This window comes from Mus caroli, chromosome 10 (assembly GCF_900094665.2).
Source record: "Mus caroli chromosome 10, CAROLI_EIJ_v1.1, whole genome shotgun sequence".
In the NCBI taxonomy this organism is placed as follows: domain Eukaryota; kingdom Metazoa; phylum Chordata; class Mammalia; order Rodentia; family Muridae; genus Mus; species Mus caroli.
Window position 1 is genome coordinate 95,937,905 of NC_034579.1, and position 16,151 is coordinate 95,954,055.

The 16,151-nt window shown below is 37.1% G+C and overlaps 1 protein-coding gene across 1 annotated transcript in view; it reads left to right on the forward strand.

Moving 5' to 3' along the window:
• The first annotated feature begins 2,166 nt into the window (after positions 1-2,166).
• The window catches only part of Rassf9 (Ras association domain family member 9), a 33,251-nt gene continuing 19,266 nt past the window's right edge, over positions 2,167-16,151 (forward strand). The window contains exon 1 of the mRNA XM_021175264.2: positions 2,167-2,659. Within this exon, the coding sequence (XP_021030923.1) occupies positions 2,613-2,659 (47 nt within the window). The 5' untranslated portion in view covers positions 2,167-2,612. The remainder of the gene's footprint in view (positions 2,660-16,151) is intronic.

Here is a 16,151-nt window from a genome sequence, read left to right on the forward strand (position 1 = left end):
CTTCTTGCCAGTGGATCAGACTTTATAAAGCATACATTTGTTATTGTCTTTTAGGGATAGAGTTAGGTTTGCTGCTCTCTTAATTTTCCATTTAAGTAACATGCCTCATATTTTTTATTTCTTTCTGCTTTTAATAACTGAGGGATGGTAACATTTTGTGCTGTTCCCCATCATCATTGATACATAATTGACAAATAAAGATGTGACTGCTTAATGTATACAAACCTCTCTGTGTTTAACTCTTTGACATGAAAGAGCTTGTTATGAAGAGTATTAATAGGATGTTTTATGTGAGAAATAATAACCTCTTAAAGGTAACTCATTTGTGATAACTTGAAAGCAGCAGAAAGGTTATGCTAGTGAAGACGTAATGTTTCCTCTTCCTCCATTAGAAGTCCTTCCTAGCAATATAGTGTACATACATACATATTTATACAAAGAATGCCAATAAAGGCAGAAACCAAAAGGATCGGATACACAAAGACATTAATTAGCAAATGAAAACATTTTTACAACTTGTAAAAATTAATATGTAAACAGTACATCTATAGAAACTCAATTTAGGATACCTTGGAGAAACTTCCCTAATGACAAATCATTATATGTGTTAGCAAGGAAAGGAGACTGAAGTATACCCCAGATTATGTAGATTTTATTACATAGAAAATGCATATATATAAAAATACTAAGCATGAAAAATGCACATTTATTCTCATGAGGTTATACAGAAAGAGAAACAAAATATACAATTGGCACCTATATTATTGAAAACGCTTTTCCTAGAGTTAAAAAATGGTTATATATTCTTAAACAGTTCTATATAACAGTTCAGTTATATAAAATATAATTAAATTGTAACACTGCATTTATACTTTCCAAATTTATAATGGTTCACGGGCACATGCATATCTTATATAAGATTATAAAGAAAAATATAATTTTAGTTAACATAAAAACATATGCATATATATCCTACAGACAAAGTTGTGATTACATAATGAAAATGGTTCTTCCTATCACTTTGAAGTCCTGAACAATGAAGTGTGTACAAGAATAAAACGACTCCTTCCCACCATGTCTTACTTGCTACTGCTGCTGTTCAGACAGGATTTCCATAGAAAAGAGTGTCCATCTGTGTGCTTTGCTGGGACTCAAGACATCAGCCTGAAAAGAGAAATTGTAAGGCCGCAAGCCCATTTTTCCCTCCCTCCTCCCTCCCTCCCAACCTTACAGGCATGTGATTAGGAACTGGGTTGTGTTTTAGGGAGTCATTGCTTGTGTGAGTGTGTGTATTGTGTGTGTGTGTGGGGGGGGGGCTGATAGCAGATTCTTCAAAATAAGGCTCAGAGTAAATCCTCCAGGAACTTTCCTCTGGACACTTATTCTTCTATAGCTCATGTGTCTGTTTCTCTCTCTCTCTCTCTCTCTCTCTCTCTCTCTCTCTCTCTCTCTCTCTCTCTCTCTCTCTCTCTCCCTCTCGTCCAGCTCATAGATTAAATTTTTACATACCAGCAGGCACACACAAACACACACACACACACACACACACACACACACACACACACACATTTTGACAGTATACCAATTTTAGTTCCATAGACTCCTTCTACTGTTCAGTAGTTAAAGGTGGTGATGGGGCAGGCAGCTCACTTTTCCTAGGCACTCCCAAGGTCCCTGAGACACAGCATGTGGTCTCCAATGGCTGATGGATGCCAGCACCCTAGAGGGTCAGCTATCACTGGGCAGTGATCTGTTAACCCAGCAGCCCTTGGTCCTTTACGGCTTCCCCACCCCCACCCCACCCCACCCCCACCCTTTTTTGTTTTTTAATGGAGAGCTAGGGAACCTGCTTTCTTAGTAGCTGCACTGCTCAACTGGCCTTACCACGCTTGCATTCAGGGAAGGGGAGGGTTTTTATTTTGAGTGTATGGAGTAGGTAGGGAAAGCGTTCCTCCTGCTCATTCCTGTTTGCCAAGATCAGATTACTTTTCACTGACTGGAGCTGGCTGGCAGGAGGCCGCAGGGGGGAGGGGGTTAGTTTTAAATCTTTTATGTGTGTACACCTTGTGTGGCTGGGTGTGGAAAGCAGGAAAGGGGGGGTTTCCAAGTCGAGTGAAATTCCCATTCCATGGCTATTACCATGCCTGTAGGGTTGGCAGGTCTTAGAGTTTAGCTAGTTGGCAAATAGCTACAACACACAATAGAGGCTCTCCCCTCCTTCCTTCCCTCCCTTCCTCTCTCTTTCCCTTCCTCCCTCCTCTCCACCCTTCCTCTCTCTCTGACTCTCCCTCTTCCTCTCTCTCTCTCTCTCCTCCCTCTCCTCTATCTTTTGAGCTTCCAAACAAACACCTTCTTCCAGGCTGAAGCTGGGCTGGTCTCCCTAGGCGCAGCAGCCACAACAATCCCGCAGTTCAAAGTTAGGCAGCAATTGCACAACTTCCAGCTACTCTCTCAGCCAGCTGCTAATGAGCTTGAAAGCAAGGAACATCTGAGGAGTTGAAAAGGAAGCCTCCAGCCTTCCTCCTTTCACCAGAGAGACCCAGACACCCTCCCAGGGCCCAGATTACTTTGAGATAAGGACTGTGTTATTTGCTTGCCTTGCCCGACAGACCATGGCTCCCTTTGGAAGAAACTTACTGAAGACACGACATAAAAACAGGTAAAAAAAAAAATAAATAAAAAAGGTGTGTGTGTGTGTGTGTGTGTGTGTGTGTGTGTGTGTGTGTGTGTGTGTGTGTTGGATTCAGTTCCCTAAGTGTGAAAGTATGTCTTACACTTACTTTGGTTCTGATGAAAACTGTTTGGCGAGTCGGTCGGGATCTAGAATGAAGACCCAGCTAGCTCTTCAGACTGTAGGTCCTGTATTGACGATGGAGGTATCCCGAACAAGGATCATGGGAAATCATGACTGATTTTAACTCTCTTTTCCCTTTATGGCAGTCTGTGAACACTAACATTTTCTCTTTACTTTGTCTTGAACTTTTGGGGAGAGAAGAATCACAAGATCTGTTTTAGTTTAAGCGTTGCATTAGAATATCACTTTTTGAAAGAGCTTAAGAGTTTGGGAAAGATACAACTCGGATTTCTAATCACTTATTGGAAGGAAAAATAAAATTTAAAGGTACAACTGCTGATACAATCTGGAAACAATGCTTTGGTCCCCACTAAGAGTGAAGCATTTCTAAAGTCTGGAAAGGTCCCAAGTGCGAACATTTCCAGGAGGAGTTCTTTATGGACTGTGTAGCTTTGAGAACTTTAGGTGGCTTAAGCGTTCAAAAAGGAGACAAGCAGCTATGTGCTTCACAACTTTATTATTGCCACTATACTTTGAGTTAATGCATGAACTCTGCATACTGAGAGAGAGAGAGGAAGAGAGAGAGAGAGAGAGAGAGTTGGCATAATGGGATAATATCTATATATTTCACTACCATATCTAATTTACTTATACTCAAATATTACATTTTATGCAAACAATAAAACGATTATTTGAGACAGGATTTATTTTTTTAATATATCTGTTTTGGCAGACATAATAAAATGGGCTTTCCAGCCATTCTTCTCTCCTCTTCATTATGCCTGTTTGCGCTTGTCATCTTCTGCTTAGTGTAAATTTAAATGGATACAATTACAAGGTAGGAAATGATATAATTATTTTAAAGTGTCTGCCTGATAATACAGGAATACAACTTTAAAGTGATTCTGCGCGCCTCTGTTTTGTACATGAATATCTACTTGATTTAGTTGATTGAATTTCTTTAAGAAACTACAAAAGCTATAGTAAATACTGTAAAGCCGTCTTAATCACTTGTATGTGTGAATTGTGTGACAAATATGATAAATAAGGTATTTTTGAAATCAGGATGCTTTATTACATGTTACGAGACAATGGTTTCAGTTCATTTTAATAGCTTGTGATATCCATTACAACTAGCTTCATGTATTAATGGTGACAAGGTATTTAATAATATTCCAGATAAACCAACTCCAGCTTCCCGGCCTCAATTCAGCTGTGGATTCTAGTTGGGTTACTACTGTAGCATTTTTATATTTCTTTAAACACTATGAAATTGTGTAAAAAGTATTTTGGGTTTATTGGGTTTTTTTTTTTTGTAAACAAATTGTGCTTCTGCAACCAAATCTTGTCTTCGGAATTGTTGGTTGTGAAGAATGCTTCATCAGTTTATGGATTCCATCACTTGTGTACCAAGAAGAGAGCACTAAAACCTTTGAATGGACCCCTGAATGTCCTTTATCAAACTCCATAGTTTGTTTCTATTGTGTTGCTTCTGTGACTGAGCCTCTGGTCTAGCCATAAAACAAACACTCTCAGCAGGATACTTTAAACTCAAAAATTGTGATAAAGAGATAAGAACAGAAAAACTGGAAGTTTAACAGCATTTCAAGTCGCCCTTTAGAAAACAGAAAGCTGTTGCTAAGGGTCATGATTTATGAAGACCTCAATTTGAGGGTGTGAGCAAAGGCCGTAATGAGGAGGATGTATGCAAGCTACTCCAGTGATTAATTGCTTCCTTTTACAGATTTTTACTTTTTAGCCTGGAGTAAAAACAGAGGTGGGAAAGAGAGAGAGAGACAGAGACAGAGACAGAAAGAGAGAGGGAGAGGAGAGAGAGAAAGAACAGCATAAGTCAATGACATAAAATTATGAGTATTTGAAACTGAGTATTAAAAATGTCATTTGGGGCCTTGAAATAATATGGCAGTTTATATGAGGCCTATTTATATGGGGCCTTGTTGTTTGGGTTGGTCTGTTTACCATTTCATGATAAAACAACTGATGAAATGATTTCAGGGTTACTTTTATCCACTTCATTGACCAGGATCTATAGGGTTTAAGTAACCTCACCTGACCACCTAAATAACAGATCTGTTCACTAAATGATGAGGCTGTCAGATGCTTAACAGAGATTGTAATTGATAATAGTTATCTCATAGGAACTAACGAGCCAACTAAAATGTATTCTGTAAGATACACATTTGGTGGGTTTATGAATATATATGTATAATTTGTAAAACAAAAAAGAGAATTAACATGTTGTTATGTTATCAACATAGTGAAGAGAATGATGCTAGTAAGGCTTGCACCTTTTCAAAAGACAGAAAGACTGCTGAAAATTTGGGGAGGGGTTGTGATTATACGGTTTTGAGAAGCTTGAATATTAACTTTCATTTTTGTATGTCTTTTTCACTTTTCCTTTTTTCGTGGAGTAGTGTTATATCACCCAAGACTAAGAAAGATGAGATAGTCCTATAACTATGCTCAGAATAGGTACATATTTGAGAGTTTTAGACATGAACATGATATAAATGGAGTTGCAAAGTATGAGGCATAAGAACTTTCAGCCAACAAGGTCTAGTGCTCACAGCGGGTGGAGTCATATCTGTCTAGACATCATTATGTTTTCATGCCTAGAAGAGTGCCCGGTGCGTTGTAGACCTGTAATACAGTTGTTTGTTTAGTTTTGTACACTAAGATATAATTTCTCCTCAACCTAGGAAGACCATCATTACTTTATTCCTTATTTGGCATATGATGCATGCTAGTGTTGCATAAAAATCAATACTCAAGACAGCTCAATTGACACTGGTGTTTCATTAAAGCATTTGGCAAGTTTTCTTTGGAAAATTCAAGAATACTTCAGGGCCCCAAATATTTGGGGCTTTTAACTTTAAACTTTCATGTAAATGGAAGAGCCCCAAATTAAAGACTTTAATGATTATAATCAGCAGTAATCTGCTTAAATGTTCTAATTGTATGTTTAATTAGAAAAAGACCATTTTCAAGGGGAATTGGATTGCTTATTTTAGTTTCAGAATAATAAGAAAAACTGTGACAGGAGCCTGATTATTGTTGCACATTTTGCTAATAAGACTTTTCTTCAATGTGACTACAAATATAGAAAATCTAGGTTGATATTTTTCCAACAATGTATTCAGGTTTTTGACATGGATAACTAGAAATTAAGAATATTTGTAAAAACTTTAAAGAACTACTTGCAGTTCAAGGTGACACTGAATGCTTAATTAGGAGATGTGACTCTTGTGCTTTGCTTCAGACAGCATCAGTCTGTTTCAAACATCATACTGGCTTTGAGGTTATGACTCTCCTGCCTCTGCTTCCTGAGTGTTGATATGGCAGGCATAGGCCACCAAACCTTGTACAAGATATGATTCTTAACACTTGAGGAGATGGAGTTGGTTGAAATGTTCATCAGTCCTTCCTGGAAACAGAATGTTACTGTTGTGTTGAAGAGTCCCATATATTCCTACGAAAAAAAACATTTACTAACGACAGACACTACACAGTTAAATAGGCTTTTATCATTATTTTTGAGGCCCATTTGAACTTCCCCTAACTTGTACTTGAACTCTTTCAGAAGGCTTTTGCTAAAAATAGGGAAGCAGGTCACTCTCTTGCAGGCTACATAGACAGTGTTTCATTAATGAATCTTAAAGGGTCCCAGAAAATACACCTTAATGGACATATCTGGAAGAGTCTAGCTTTACACCTTTTAATAATTATTTAATGCATTGGTGTTCATATTACTGTTAGGTAACTAGATTATACCTGAATGTATTTTGAAAATAAGAATACACATCATAAATAAATCCTTCTATTTCATTAGAAAGAATAATTAGGTTTTGCGGGTAGAGTAAAAATTTTAGACAGGAAGACTGTCTCCTTTCTGTAGTTAGAAGTAGAAAATACCAGGTAATTGTTTTTTCTCTTATAGTTTCAAATGTTGACTTAAGGTGTTCAAAAAGATGGACTAAGAATTTGAGAACTGCCAAATTTTTGAGGCTGTAAATCTTCATTCTCCAAGATTCTGAAAAGTTTCCCCCTGATGATACCTTGTATCTTAGGTAGTTGTTAGTTTGCAGCAGACAATCCATTAGGAACAATGACTGGGATGCTTTCTCCCTGACAAAAATAGCCCAAGAGCATTGGCAGAGATGAAACAGTTACCAGGTTAAAACTTGAATTGCTTTGGAAATGAAAAAAAAAAAAAAAAAAAAAAACCCTGAGCCAACTTAGGAAGCCTAACATTTACTGTGTAATATGTCCCAATAGGCATCAGACCAACAAGGAGCTCATGCCAGTAAAAGCATTTGAAAAAAAATTGTTTTAAAACAAGTTTAAACAATTTATAGCTCACTAACAATTTAATTTAGAAAATGTCTTGATTAAGTTTACTGAATAACAGAGCGCTACGTTTATTTGATGTACAAGTATAGAGGAGCTGACATCCATTCTGAGAATTCAGAGAAGTTAACTCTAACTTAGAGATAGAGATGTATAGATACATAGTTGTATATACATATACCCCAGGTAGGTATATCTAAGACAGGTTATGATATATATATATATATATATATATATATATATATGAAACACACACACACATATATATGTATATATATTAGATTTAGAAAGAGAATGATAGAAATAAAAAGTATGTATAGAGAGCTAGAGATAAAGATAGATAGAGATATATAATAAATTCCAAAAGAAAAAGAAAAAAGAATGTTGACATGGGGTATGAGTTCTCTACTTCCAGGTACATGTAGATACTGCATGGCCTTAAAAAGCAATCTGTCTCTAGCACATTTACTTTCTAAAATAAGCCTTTGTAATATCTATACTGCATGTATGCTAAAGGGAAAAGAATAGCACATTTCTGTCTTTCATTGCTCTTTAATGGATTTTTGTGTGTGTGTGAAGTGGATTTAGTTTGTTTGTGGGTCTGTTTGTCTTGTTTGCTTGGTTTTTGTTTGTTAGTTTTGTCTCATTTTGCTTTCCTTTGAATGCTTTAGGTATTTTATTGTGCATATGTGTAATTAATTTTCTTACGTTTTGAGATTATAATTATGTCACTGCCCCCGTCCCTTCCTAACCCCTAAGTTATCCTAAATACCCCTTGTTTTTTCTCTCAATTGCAATGGCTTTTTAAATTAACTGTTGTTGCATACACATATGTACATACATATATACCCGTAAATACCTAAATATAACCTGCTCCATGAATATAATTTTACTTTATGTAAATTTCAGCATTGACAATTTAGTATTGGATAACTAATCAGTAGGCTAATCTTCCCTTTGGGAAACTGTTTTCTGACTCTCAAGCATTTCTTAGTTGCCCATACTTGTGTAGAGTTGAGCTCTGAGGCCTGTCCCTGATCCACTTTGCCATGACTATTATCCATGTTCAGTTCACGTTTAGGCACTCAGCTTGGTGAGACTTTATGTAAGTAGCTTCTGAGGTTCCTAGGGAGCACTGCCTTTTCTCTGGGTCTTAGAGTCTTTTCACTTCTTCTTCACTGATTCCTGAGCCTTGGGTGATGGAGTTGTAGGTACAAGTATCCATTGGGAATGGCCTCCTCCACAACCCTGCCTTTTGATCAGTTGTGATTTTTCTGTAATGGTCTCCATATCTAGCAAGGAGAAGTTTCTTTGACGAGGGATGAGGATTACAACTATCTGTGGGTATAAAGACAAACATTTAGAGTGTAGTTAGGGATTATTCTGGTTTAGTAGAGTGGCAGTTGTAGGCTCCTCTCCAAGAGCCATGACCTCATTTGCTGCAGGTAGTTGGCTAGGTCTCCAGTACCAGGAATGACTTTAAATCCATCTAAACACAGCGAAGAAAGCAGGCACAAGGGACTCCTTAAGAGTTAATCACTCGGTATTTTCAATTGATTGCAATTGCTAACCCCTGTTACACCTTACATTTCACTTACTAGATGAAGTTGTCAAAATTTCTGGATATATTTAAAAGTAATTAACAATAAATAAATATAACCTAGTACAAAATACTTTTATTTGATTCAAGAGAGTTTGTGGAAAGTGTTACACATGGCTATGGAGCACAAGTATTTCAAATTTAAGGAAAATCAATGGATCTAATGTGGATAAAATAATGATAAAATAATGCATGCTGACCAACCAGGAAAATTATACTTTAGGTTTTATGTATTACAGGCTGGAATGCTCTCTGGGTTTTTTTTTTTTTATATAGAAAGTGTCAGCATTTCTATAAAAGTTCTCATAAATTGTTGGCCCATTAATAGCAGATGCTTTGCCTTTCTTTTTCCTTATAAAATAACCGGAACAAGTGTTCTACAAACATTTGCTGATTGAATAAAGGAGTCCAACATATGCTCTTAAATACAGCTGGTGTTTAGATAACATCGCGACAGGAATAGGGTCAGGGCTCTTTGACCGATTGTGTGACAACACCATGCCTTCAGGTAGAGATTACCATAGCTGAAAGAGGGTCTCATTGAAGACCTTGTTGGCTTCTGGTAAGCCAAAAGCAACCAAACAAGAGAGGGACTCTGTTACTAGTTACTCTCTAGTGATGCTCATGCAAGCATATGGGTATGTAAATGAGGTTCAGCAATTCTCAGTGGAAGGGCCCTCTAGATATTGATACTTTGGACCATTGCAAATTCTTTTGAGATAAAGGAGAAATATAGCAGGGGACTCTTCAGTCTTCCAAATGAAATGAAGACCTATGTTATAATGAGACTATTACAGTTTATAAGACAAAATTCAAAAGCTATAAATGCACAACACTTTTTAATGTTTATATTTTGGCCAAGAGTGATCTCTGAATTTACACAGAATTCAGGATATAGACTAACCATGTGGTTACTAACCATGTGTGCTCAGGGGCAAATAATTAAAACTTCTTATACAAAGACAATGACAATAATCACATAAATGAGCAAATCTAAACATTGCACTAGGTGCAGTGTGTGTGTGTGTGTGTGTGTGGTGTTCTTTAAATAAAAGGATGTGAAGCTAACAATTAATAAATTACTACATTCCTTCTAGGGCTGAAAAGTGATTTTTTTTTTGCTTCATTAGCAGCAAGCTACTCCTTTACCCCTACTAACACTTCTTATAACAACTCATCTCATCTCAACACATCTTTCATTGAGTACCTTTCTGAGTGATTGAACAAATAAACTCTTTCAATACATAATACTGTGGAGAAAGCACTGTGGTCTTCTCAACTCGACATATGAGCCATCTAAAACACTGCACCTTATAGCAGTCAGTAAGTGACAAGATTGTTTCAGATTTATTTTCTACCACACAAGACTGCTGTGTAATGTATGTTATCCCTGGGACATAATTTTATCATTTTAAAAATAGAATTAATTCTAAATCAACGTATTTGTGGATTGTCTATGAAAGACTTGCCAGAATCCTAGAATACAAGAACAGCTCCATAAATACCCATTCCCTTTTCAGGGCTGTTATATGGAAGTTGCTGTAAAATTTATGTAAATTTAAGATACATAAATATAGTGTGATAGAATTTGAATTTGATATTCTAGTCCTCACTTGTTAGAATTTCTGCAACAGCACTGATCTTCTTATCCTTGTGATTAAAAAGAACTAGATTATGAGTTGTTGAATATAATTAAAATGTCTATAAATATTGCACAAATATGTCTATAGGTGATAATGAAAGTACTTGAATTCCAACAGTATTTTGGCTGAACTAATAGATGAGAAATAGTTTTGCCATACATATTAGCTATATAGTATGGCATGAATTTTATTTAATTTTCATTGTGTGTATATGTGTATCTGTGTGCACATAAGGATTGGTACCCATGAGGCAAAACAGGATGGTGGGTCCACTGGAGCTAGAGATTACAGTTGCTTTTGAGCAGCACCGAGAAATAGGTGTTGGGAAATGAACTCAGGAATCCTTGACAATTGACTTTCAATATAATCGTAAGAGAGAGGAGTGGATGGAAGCAAAGGAAAATAATAGAACATCATTGTAGTTAAGTAGCGTTTATTAAACTCCCACTGTGACAGGTCTGAGCAAGAGAAGGGAACACAGAGTATGTGCAGAGAGATGTGGGAGGGGGCTGAGTCACACAGGCATACGACTGAGTCAGTGTAATCAAAACAGAAGAACTTAAGAACTGGGCAGCTATGGGGCCAGTCTACCAAGAATCCATAACTATGGTGGTAGTGGTAGAAAACATTTTCCAACTGAGTTTGTAGTGGAAATATCTAGAAAACAACTGTGAATGCTTCTATGACCCTATCCCACTTAGTCAACTATAGTTAACCTCAAATCATCTTAATAATTTTCCTAAATCCATCAGTTTATCAGTTTGAGTGCAGTGGCCCATTATTTTATCTCTTAAATATTAGTTCAGTGTGTGAGTGTGTGTGTGTGTGAAAAGATATCCAAATATTGAAAGCTGCCATTCTATCAGCTGTGCTAGGTGATTAATAGAAGCTGTACCTGAAGCATACTGATATACCTATGATATATGTTTACTCTTCTCAACCAGTGAGTAAGGTGTTTTATAGACTGTTACTTTAGTGCCTTTAGTTAATATACTATTGCATATTTGTTCTCATCTCTTTCAATCCAACTGGAATTTCCTGAAGGTGTGGTTAGCTAGGGGAAGATCGCAATGGCTTTGAGAGATCACAATCTCCCACAGAAGAGCCTGTGGGTAACTATTTTTAAGCTCTCCTAATAAGACCTCAGATTTTCTTGAAAGCTAGAGCAGATGCTATTCAAAAGCCATGGTAATTTCCATTGGGTAAACACATAACAAATCCATTGCCATATGAAGAAAGGAGTTGGGGTCGGTAAGAAATAGCTCTCACGTCTCTAATATTTCATTGTTATAAACTGTGCAGGAAACTGGCTAAATCCTTTTAGTTGGCTACAAGATATCTGAAGATATGTCTTGCTAACTTCTTATTTCATTATTATTGTTATTAATAATACTATCAGTTTATTCTGCCATATATTACATCCTGACTGCAGCTTCCCCTACCTTCTCTCCTCCCCCCACTTCTCCTCTCCCTCCCCCTTATTTACTTATCCTTCATTTACCTTCAGAAAAGGGCAGGCCTCCTAGGAATATTAACCAAGCTTGCCATCTCAAGTTGCAATAAGATTAGGCACCTCCACTCATATGAAGGAGCCCAGTAGGGAGAGGAAGTTTCCAAAAGGAGACAAAAGAGTTAGAAATAACCCTGCTCCCTCTGTTAAGAGTCCCAGAAAACACCAAGTTACATAACTGCAACATATATGCAGATGCCTAGTTAGACCCATTCAGATTCCCTGATTTTCGATTCAGTCCCAGTGAGCTCTATGAGTTCAGGTTTGCTCATTCTGTTGTTTTTCTTGTGGTGATCTTGATCCCTCTGGCTCCTACAATTCTTCCCACCCTTCTTCCTCTGGATTCATCATATTCTTACTCATGCTTGCCTATGAATCTTTGATCTGTTTTCATCAGTTGTTCGATGGAGTATCTCTGATAGTGATTATACCAGGCTCCTGTCTATGACTATAGCATAATATCATTAGGAATTCTTTCTTTCTTTTTTGCTAGGAAGGTGTATTTGTTTCTATCATAGGTCTCTCTGGCTTATCTGGCCTCTGGTTTCTGGCCCTCCGGGCAATGTCAGGGGTGGGCCTCCTCTATTGCATGGGACTCAAGTTGGGCCAGTCATTGGTTGGCCACTCCAACAATTTCTCTATTACCTTTACGCCAGCACATATTGCTGGCAGGACAAATTGTAGGTTGAAGGTTTTTGTGGCTGGGTTAGTGTCTCAATCCCTCCACTTCAAGTCTTGCCTTGTAATAGAGATGGCCAGTTCAGGCTCCATATCCCCTATACTAGGAGTCTTACCTAAGGTTACCATAACATCCCTCAGAGATTCCATTGCAGTTTATTTCTACCTGATCCCTGAATTGTCCTCCCACCCAATTCCAGTTGTTTCTTCCAGTCCTCTCTTTCTCTTTCCACTCGCCTCTCAACTGATTCCTCCTGTTCCTGTCTCCACTCACCCCCCAATCCACCACAACCACGTCTAATAGACAAGATCAAAGGAAGTTTCTTTTGGGAACTACTAAAAATATGCATAAGATTTAGCAACATGACCATTTTAATATTTTTGGTTCTGTTTAAAAATTGATGAAGCCCCAGTTTACATAATTAAGTAAATGAAGACATATAATACAATGCTTTATATAGTCTCTCTTTATTGCACTATTACATAAGGTTTTAATGCATTTACCATCTGAATAAAAAACACTAAAGTTACCAAATAATCCCCCACTCATTCACCCTCTCTCTATCTCTCTCCATATATATCTGTGTGTGTGTGTGTGTGTGTGTGTGTGTGCGTGCGTATATATATACTCCTTATGAAACAAGATCCTGGCTGATGTTTTCAAAGATCTTATAATATTATATAAGCCCTAACTTGGGTGATATATAAAGGATTATTGATAATTTTTGTATAGATTATGGTTTTAAGGAACTGTGATAGGTATGAAGTTGTCAAATTCTTTTGTTGTCTAGTATACAAATATGGTATTGGGACAACTGTACAAAAACAGGAATTGAATAAGAAATTTTAGACAGTTGTGGTTGTTATTAGGAATGAAAGCAGCTTGTCATATTGAAGGGTGTATAGTGGTTTGAAAACAGGCTTTTAAATTAATGATTAAATTGAAGAAAAAAAAAGATTAAGGCATGTAAGGAAACATTTTTAGTGCCTGCAACAGCATATGTAGTGTCCTTGTCCTGGATAAGGGCTTTGTGTTGTAGATCACAAGCGATTATGAATGCATTCTAAACGAAAGAGGAATCTAGCAAAGTATGCATAATAAGGGAACTATATAATATTCTTCAAGCTTTTGAGAGGTCAAGATACCTGTTATATGAAAGGATAATTGTAATAGCAGGAAGAAAGGAAGCAAGCAGTCCATGAGAGAACTTACTGCAATAGTCCAGCCAAAAGTTAGTACCAGTGTAATGATTGTAGAACCTCAAGAAAAGTGAAAAACTGAATGCATTTGGAAGTAGGCATTATGAGTGTTTATTGTGAAGGTATATTTAAAAACGGATAATTAAGATAATTTAAGTTTATTAACTGTAGTAGTGATACCAATAGAAACCATTTGTAGAAAGGCAGATGTTGAGAACACGTGGAAAGTTAATGATTCCTTGTGTTTCTCCTTACGCTTCCAATAATAGCTGAGTTATACTTATGATGGTGGTGATATCTGAAGTTCAGGGATAGAAGGTAGAAAGTCTCTGTGGTGAGAAAAAGAGAGGGTTAGCTGGGTTTTAGGAAACAATAGCAAAGTAAAACTCTAAATGAGATGTAAGATCTGTGGGGTTTTTTTGTTTTGTGTTTGTTTGTTTGTTTTGTTTTTTTCAAGACAGGGTTTCTCTGTATAGCCCTGGATGTCCTGGAACTCACTTTGTAGACCAGGCTGGCTTCGAACTCAGAAATCCGCCTGCCTCTGCTTCCCAAGTGCTGGGATTAAAGACGTGCGCCACCACACCCAGCTAAGATCTGTGTTTAAAAATATATATATATAGAAAGAGGAGCATCATCGGTAAGGACAGAGTAAAAGGCATGGAATCATTATCATTCACAGAAAAGAAATGGCTTGTTTCATCTCATGGTATAAATCCCTAAGAATCTGTGATTAATCCAAGAGACATAAGTTGAAAGGAGTGCAGAAAGAACATGAATAGGCCAATGAGGAGAGGAATAATTTAAGAGATCACTTTCTACACAAGTGAAGAAGATATGTAAGAGTCGCCATTGGAGACAGAATATGTAAGAATTCGTGTTTGCTGAAGAAGGCTGTGTCAGGATGCAAGAGAGAATCAATGACCACAGCAGTTTTGGTTCTGAGTCACAGAGGATATAGGTGTGCCCTGGTAAGGAGCAGGGAAGAAAGTAACAAGGACAACTTAAGGGAGGGAAGATCAAGGTGAAGAGTGAAAATCCAACGTGTCATTTAGATATTTCCAAACATCCTACCTACGGACACCTGGTGTTTGGACATACACACCTGAAAAGTGACTCCGATAGCTGCCATTCGTCCTGCCCACACCACCCCGCTCCTCCTCCATGCACAGACGATTTATGTGGAGCATGATGGTCCTACATAGAAAGTAGGGCTTTATAGGCAAAGGGCACTGGTTTTCAGTCAAGGATTCCAGAGTGATAATCCCACTCAGTCCACATGGGACAGCCGTCTTTAAATGAGCCTTTAACTTCTGGCTAAAGTTGCTCACAAACATTAGCACAAGTTCTATTTCTTTGTTATAAAGATAACACTATTTTTACTTTATATCTGCTAAAAGAAGCCTATGCAAAAAAACTTTGGTATGTTCTGAAGTTACAAAAATGACTTGTTCTCAAAATGGAAGTACAGATATTTAGTATAGTTAAGGTATAATGGTCAAAAGAGTGTGTGTGTGTGTGTTTGTGTGTGTGTGTGTGTCTGTGTGAGTGTGTCTGTGTGTGCACGTGTGTTTATAGAATGTCAATCGACAATTATCTTAGATTAACTCAGATATCACTCACCTTTACAAGAACTTGCTCTCCCATAGTAGTATGGATACAGTCACTGACAATAAACGTAGTTAAAGAGACACAGATTCATTTCAGTGACAATTTAATCATAAAAATAATTGTCAAGAAAGTTTATAGCTATCATACCTTAATAGTGAAATATCTTCAACTAGAGTGGTCACAGATGTTTTCTGACTTTGAGACAGACTTACACACAGAGAAAAAGATTGATAGGAAAAGAAGGAGGAGAGGAAAGGTAGAAAGAAAGTGAGAGTGAGGATTTAATTGCTAACATAATTTTCAGGGGTCAAAGATCAAAGGCCATATCAGGAGATAATTAGAATTAACTAAGGCACAATTTGCTGTTACTAAGAATCTACTCGATTCGGCAGAAACATAGAGAATGGGTGTCCGTTTCCATTACAGGTTGTGGGAGTGTAGGGTTATTATTAAAACAGTATTATTGTAGAGGGCAATTTCGGGGAATTTCCCACAGGAAACAACAATGGAAGCAGATTAAATGTTATCCCGATGATGAAAGGGAAAATGAGGTGTATCCAGTCAAGAATACCAGTCAAAGTATATTTATAACTGGTCCATTTTGGTCCATTTTAGCAGTTAAAAGATAAGTGATGAACCAGAGAGAGTGGTTATAGATTATTGAGTTTGCATAAGGAAGGTAATTGAGGAAAAGGTGTTGTTAAATGGTGGTAATGGTGATGTGACAAATAATGAAGAGGAATAGAAGAA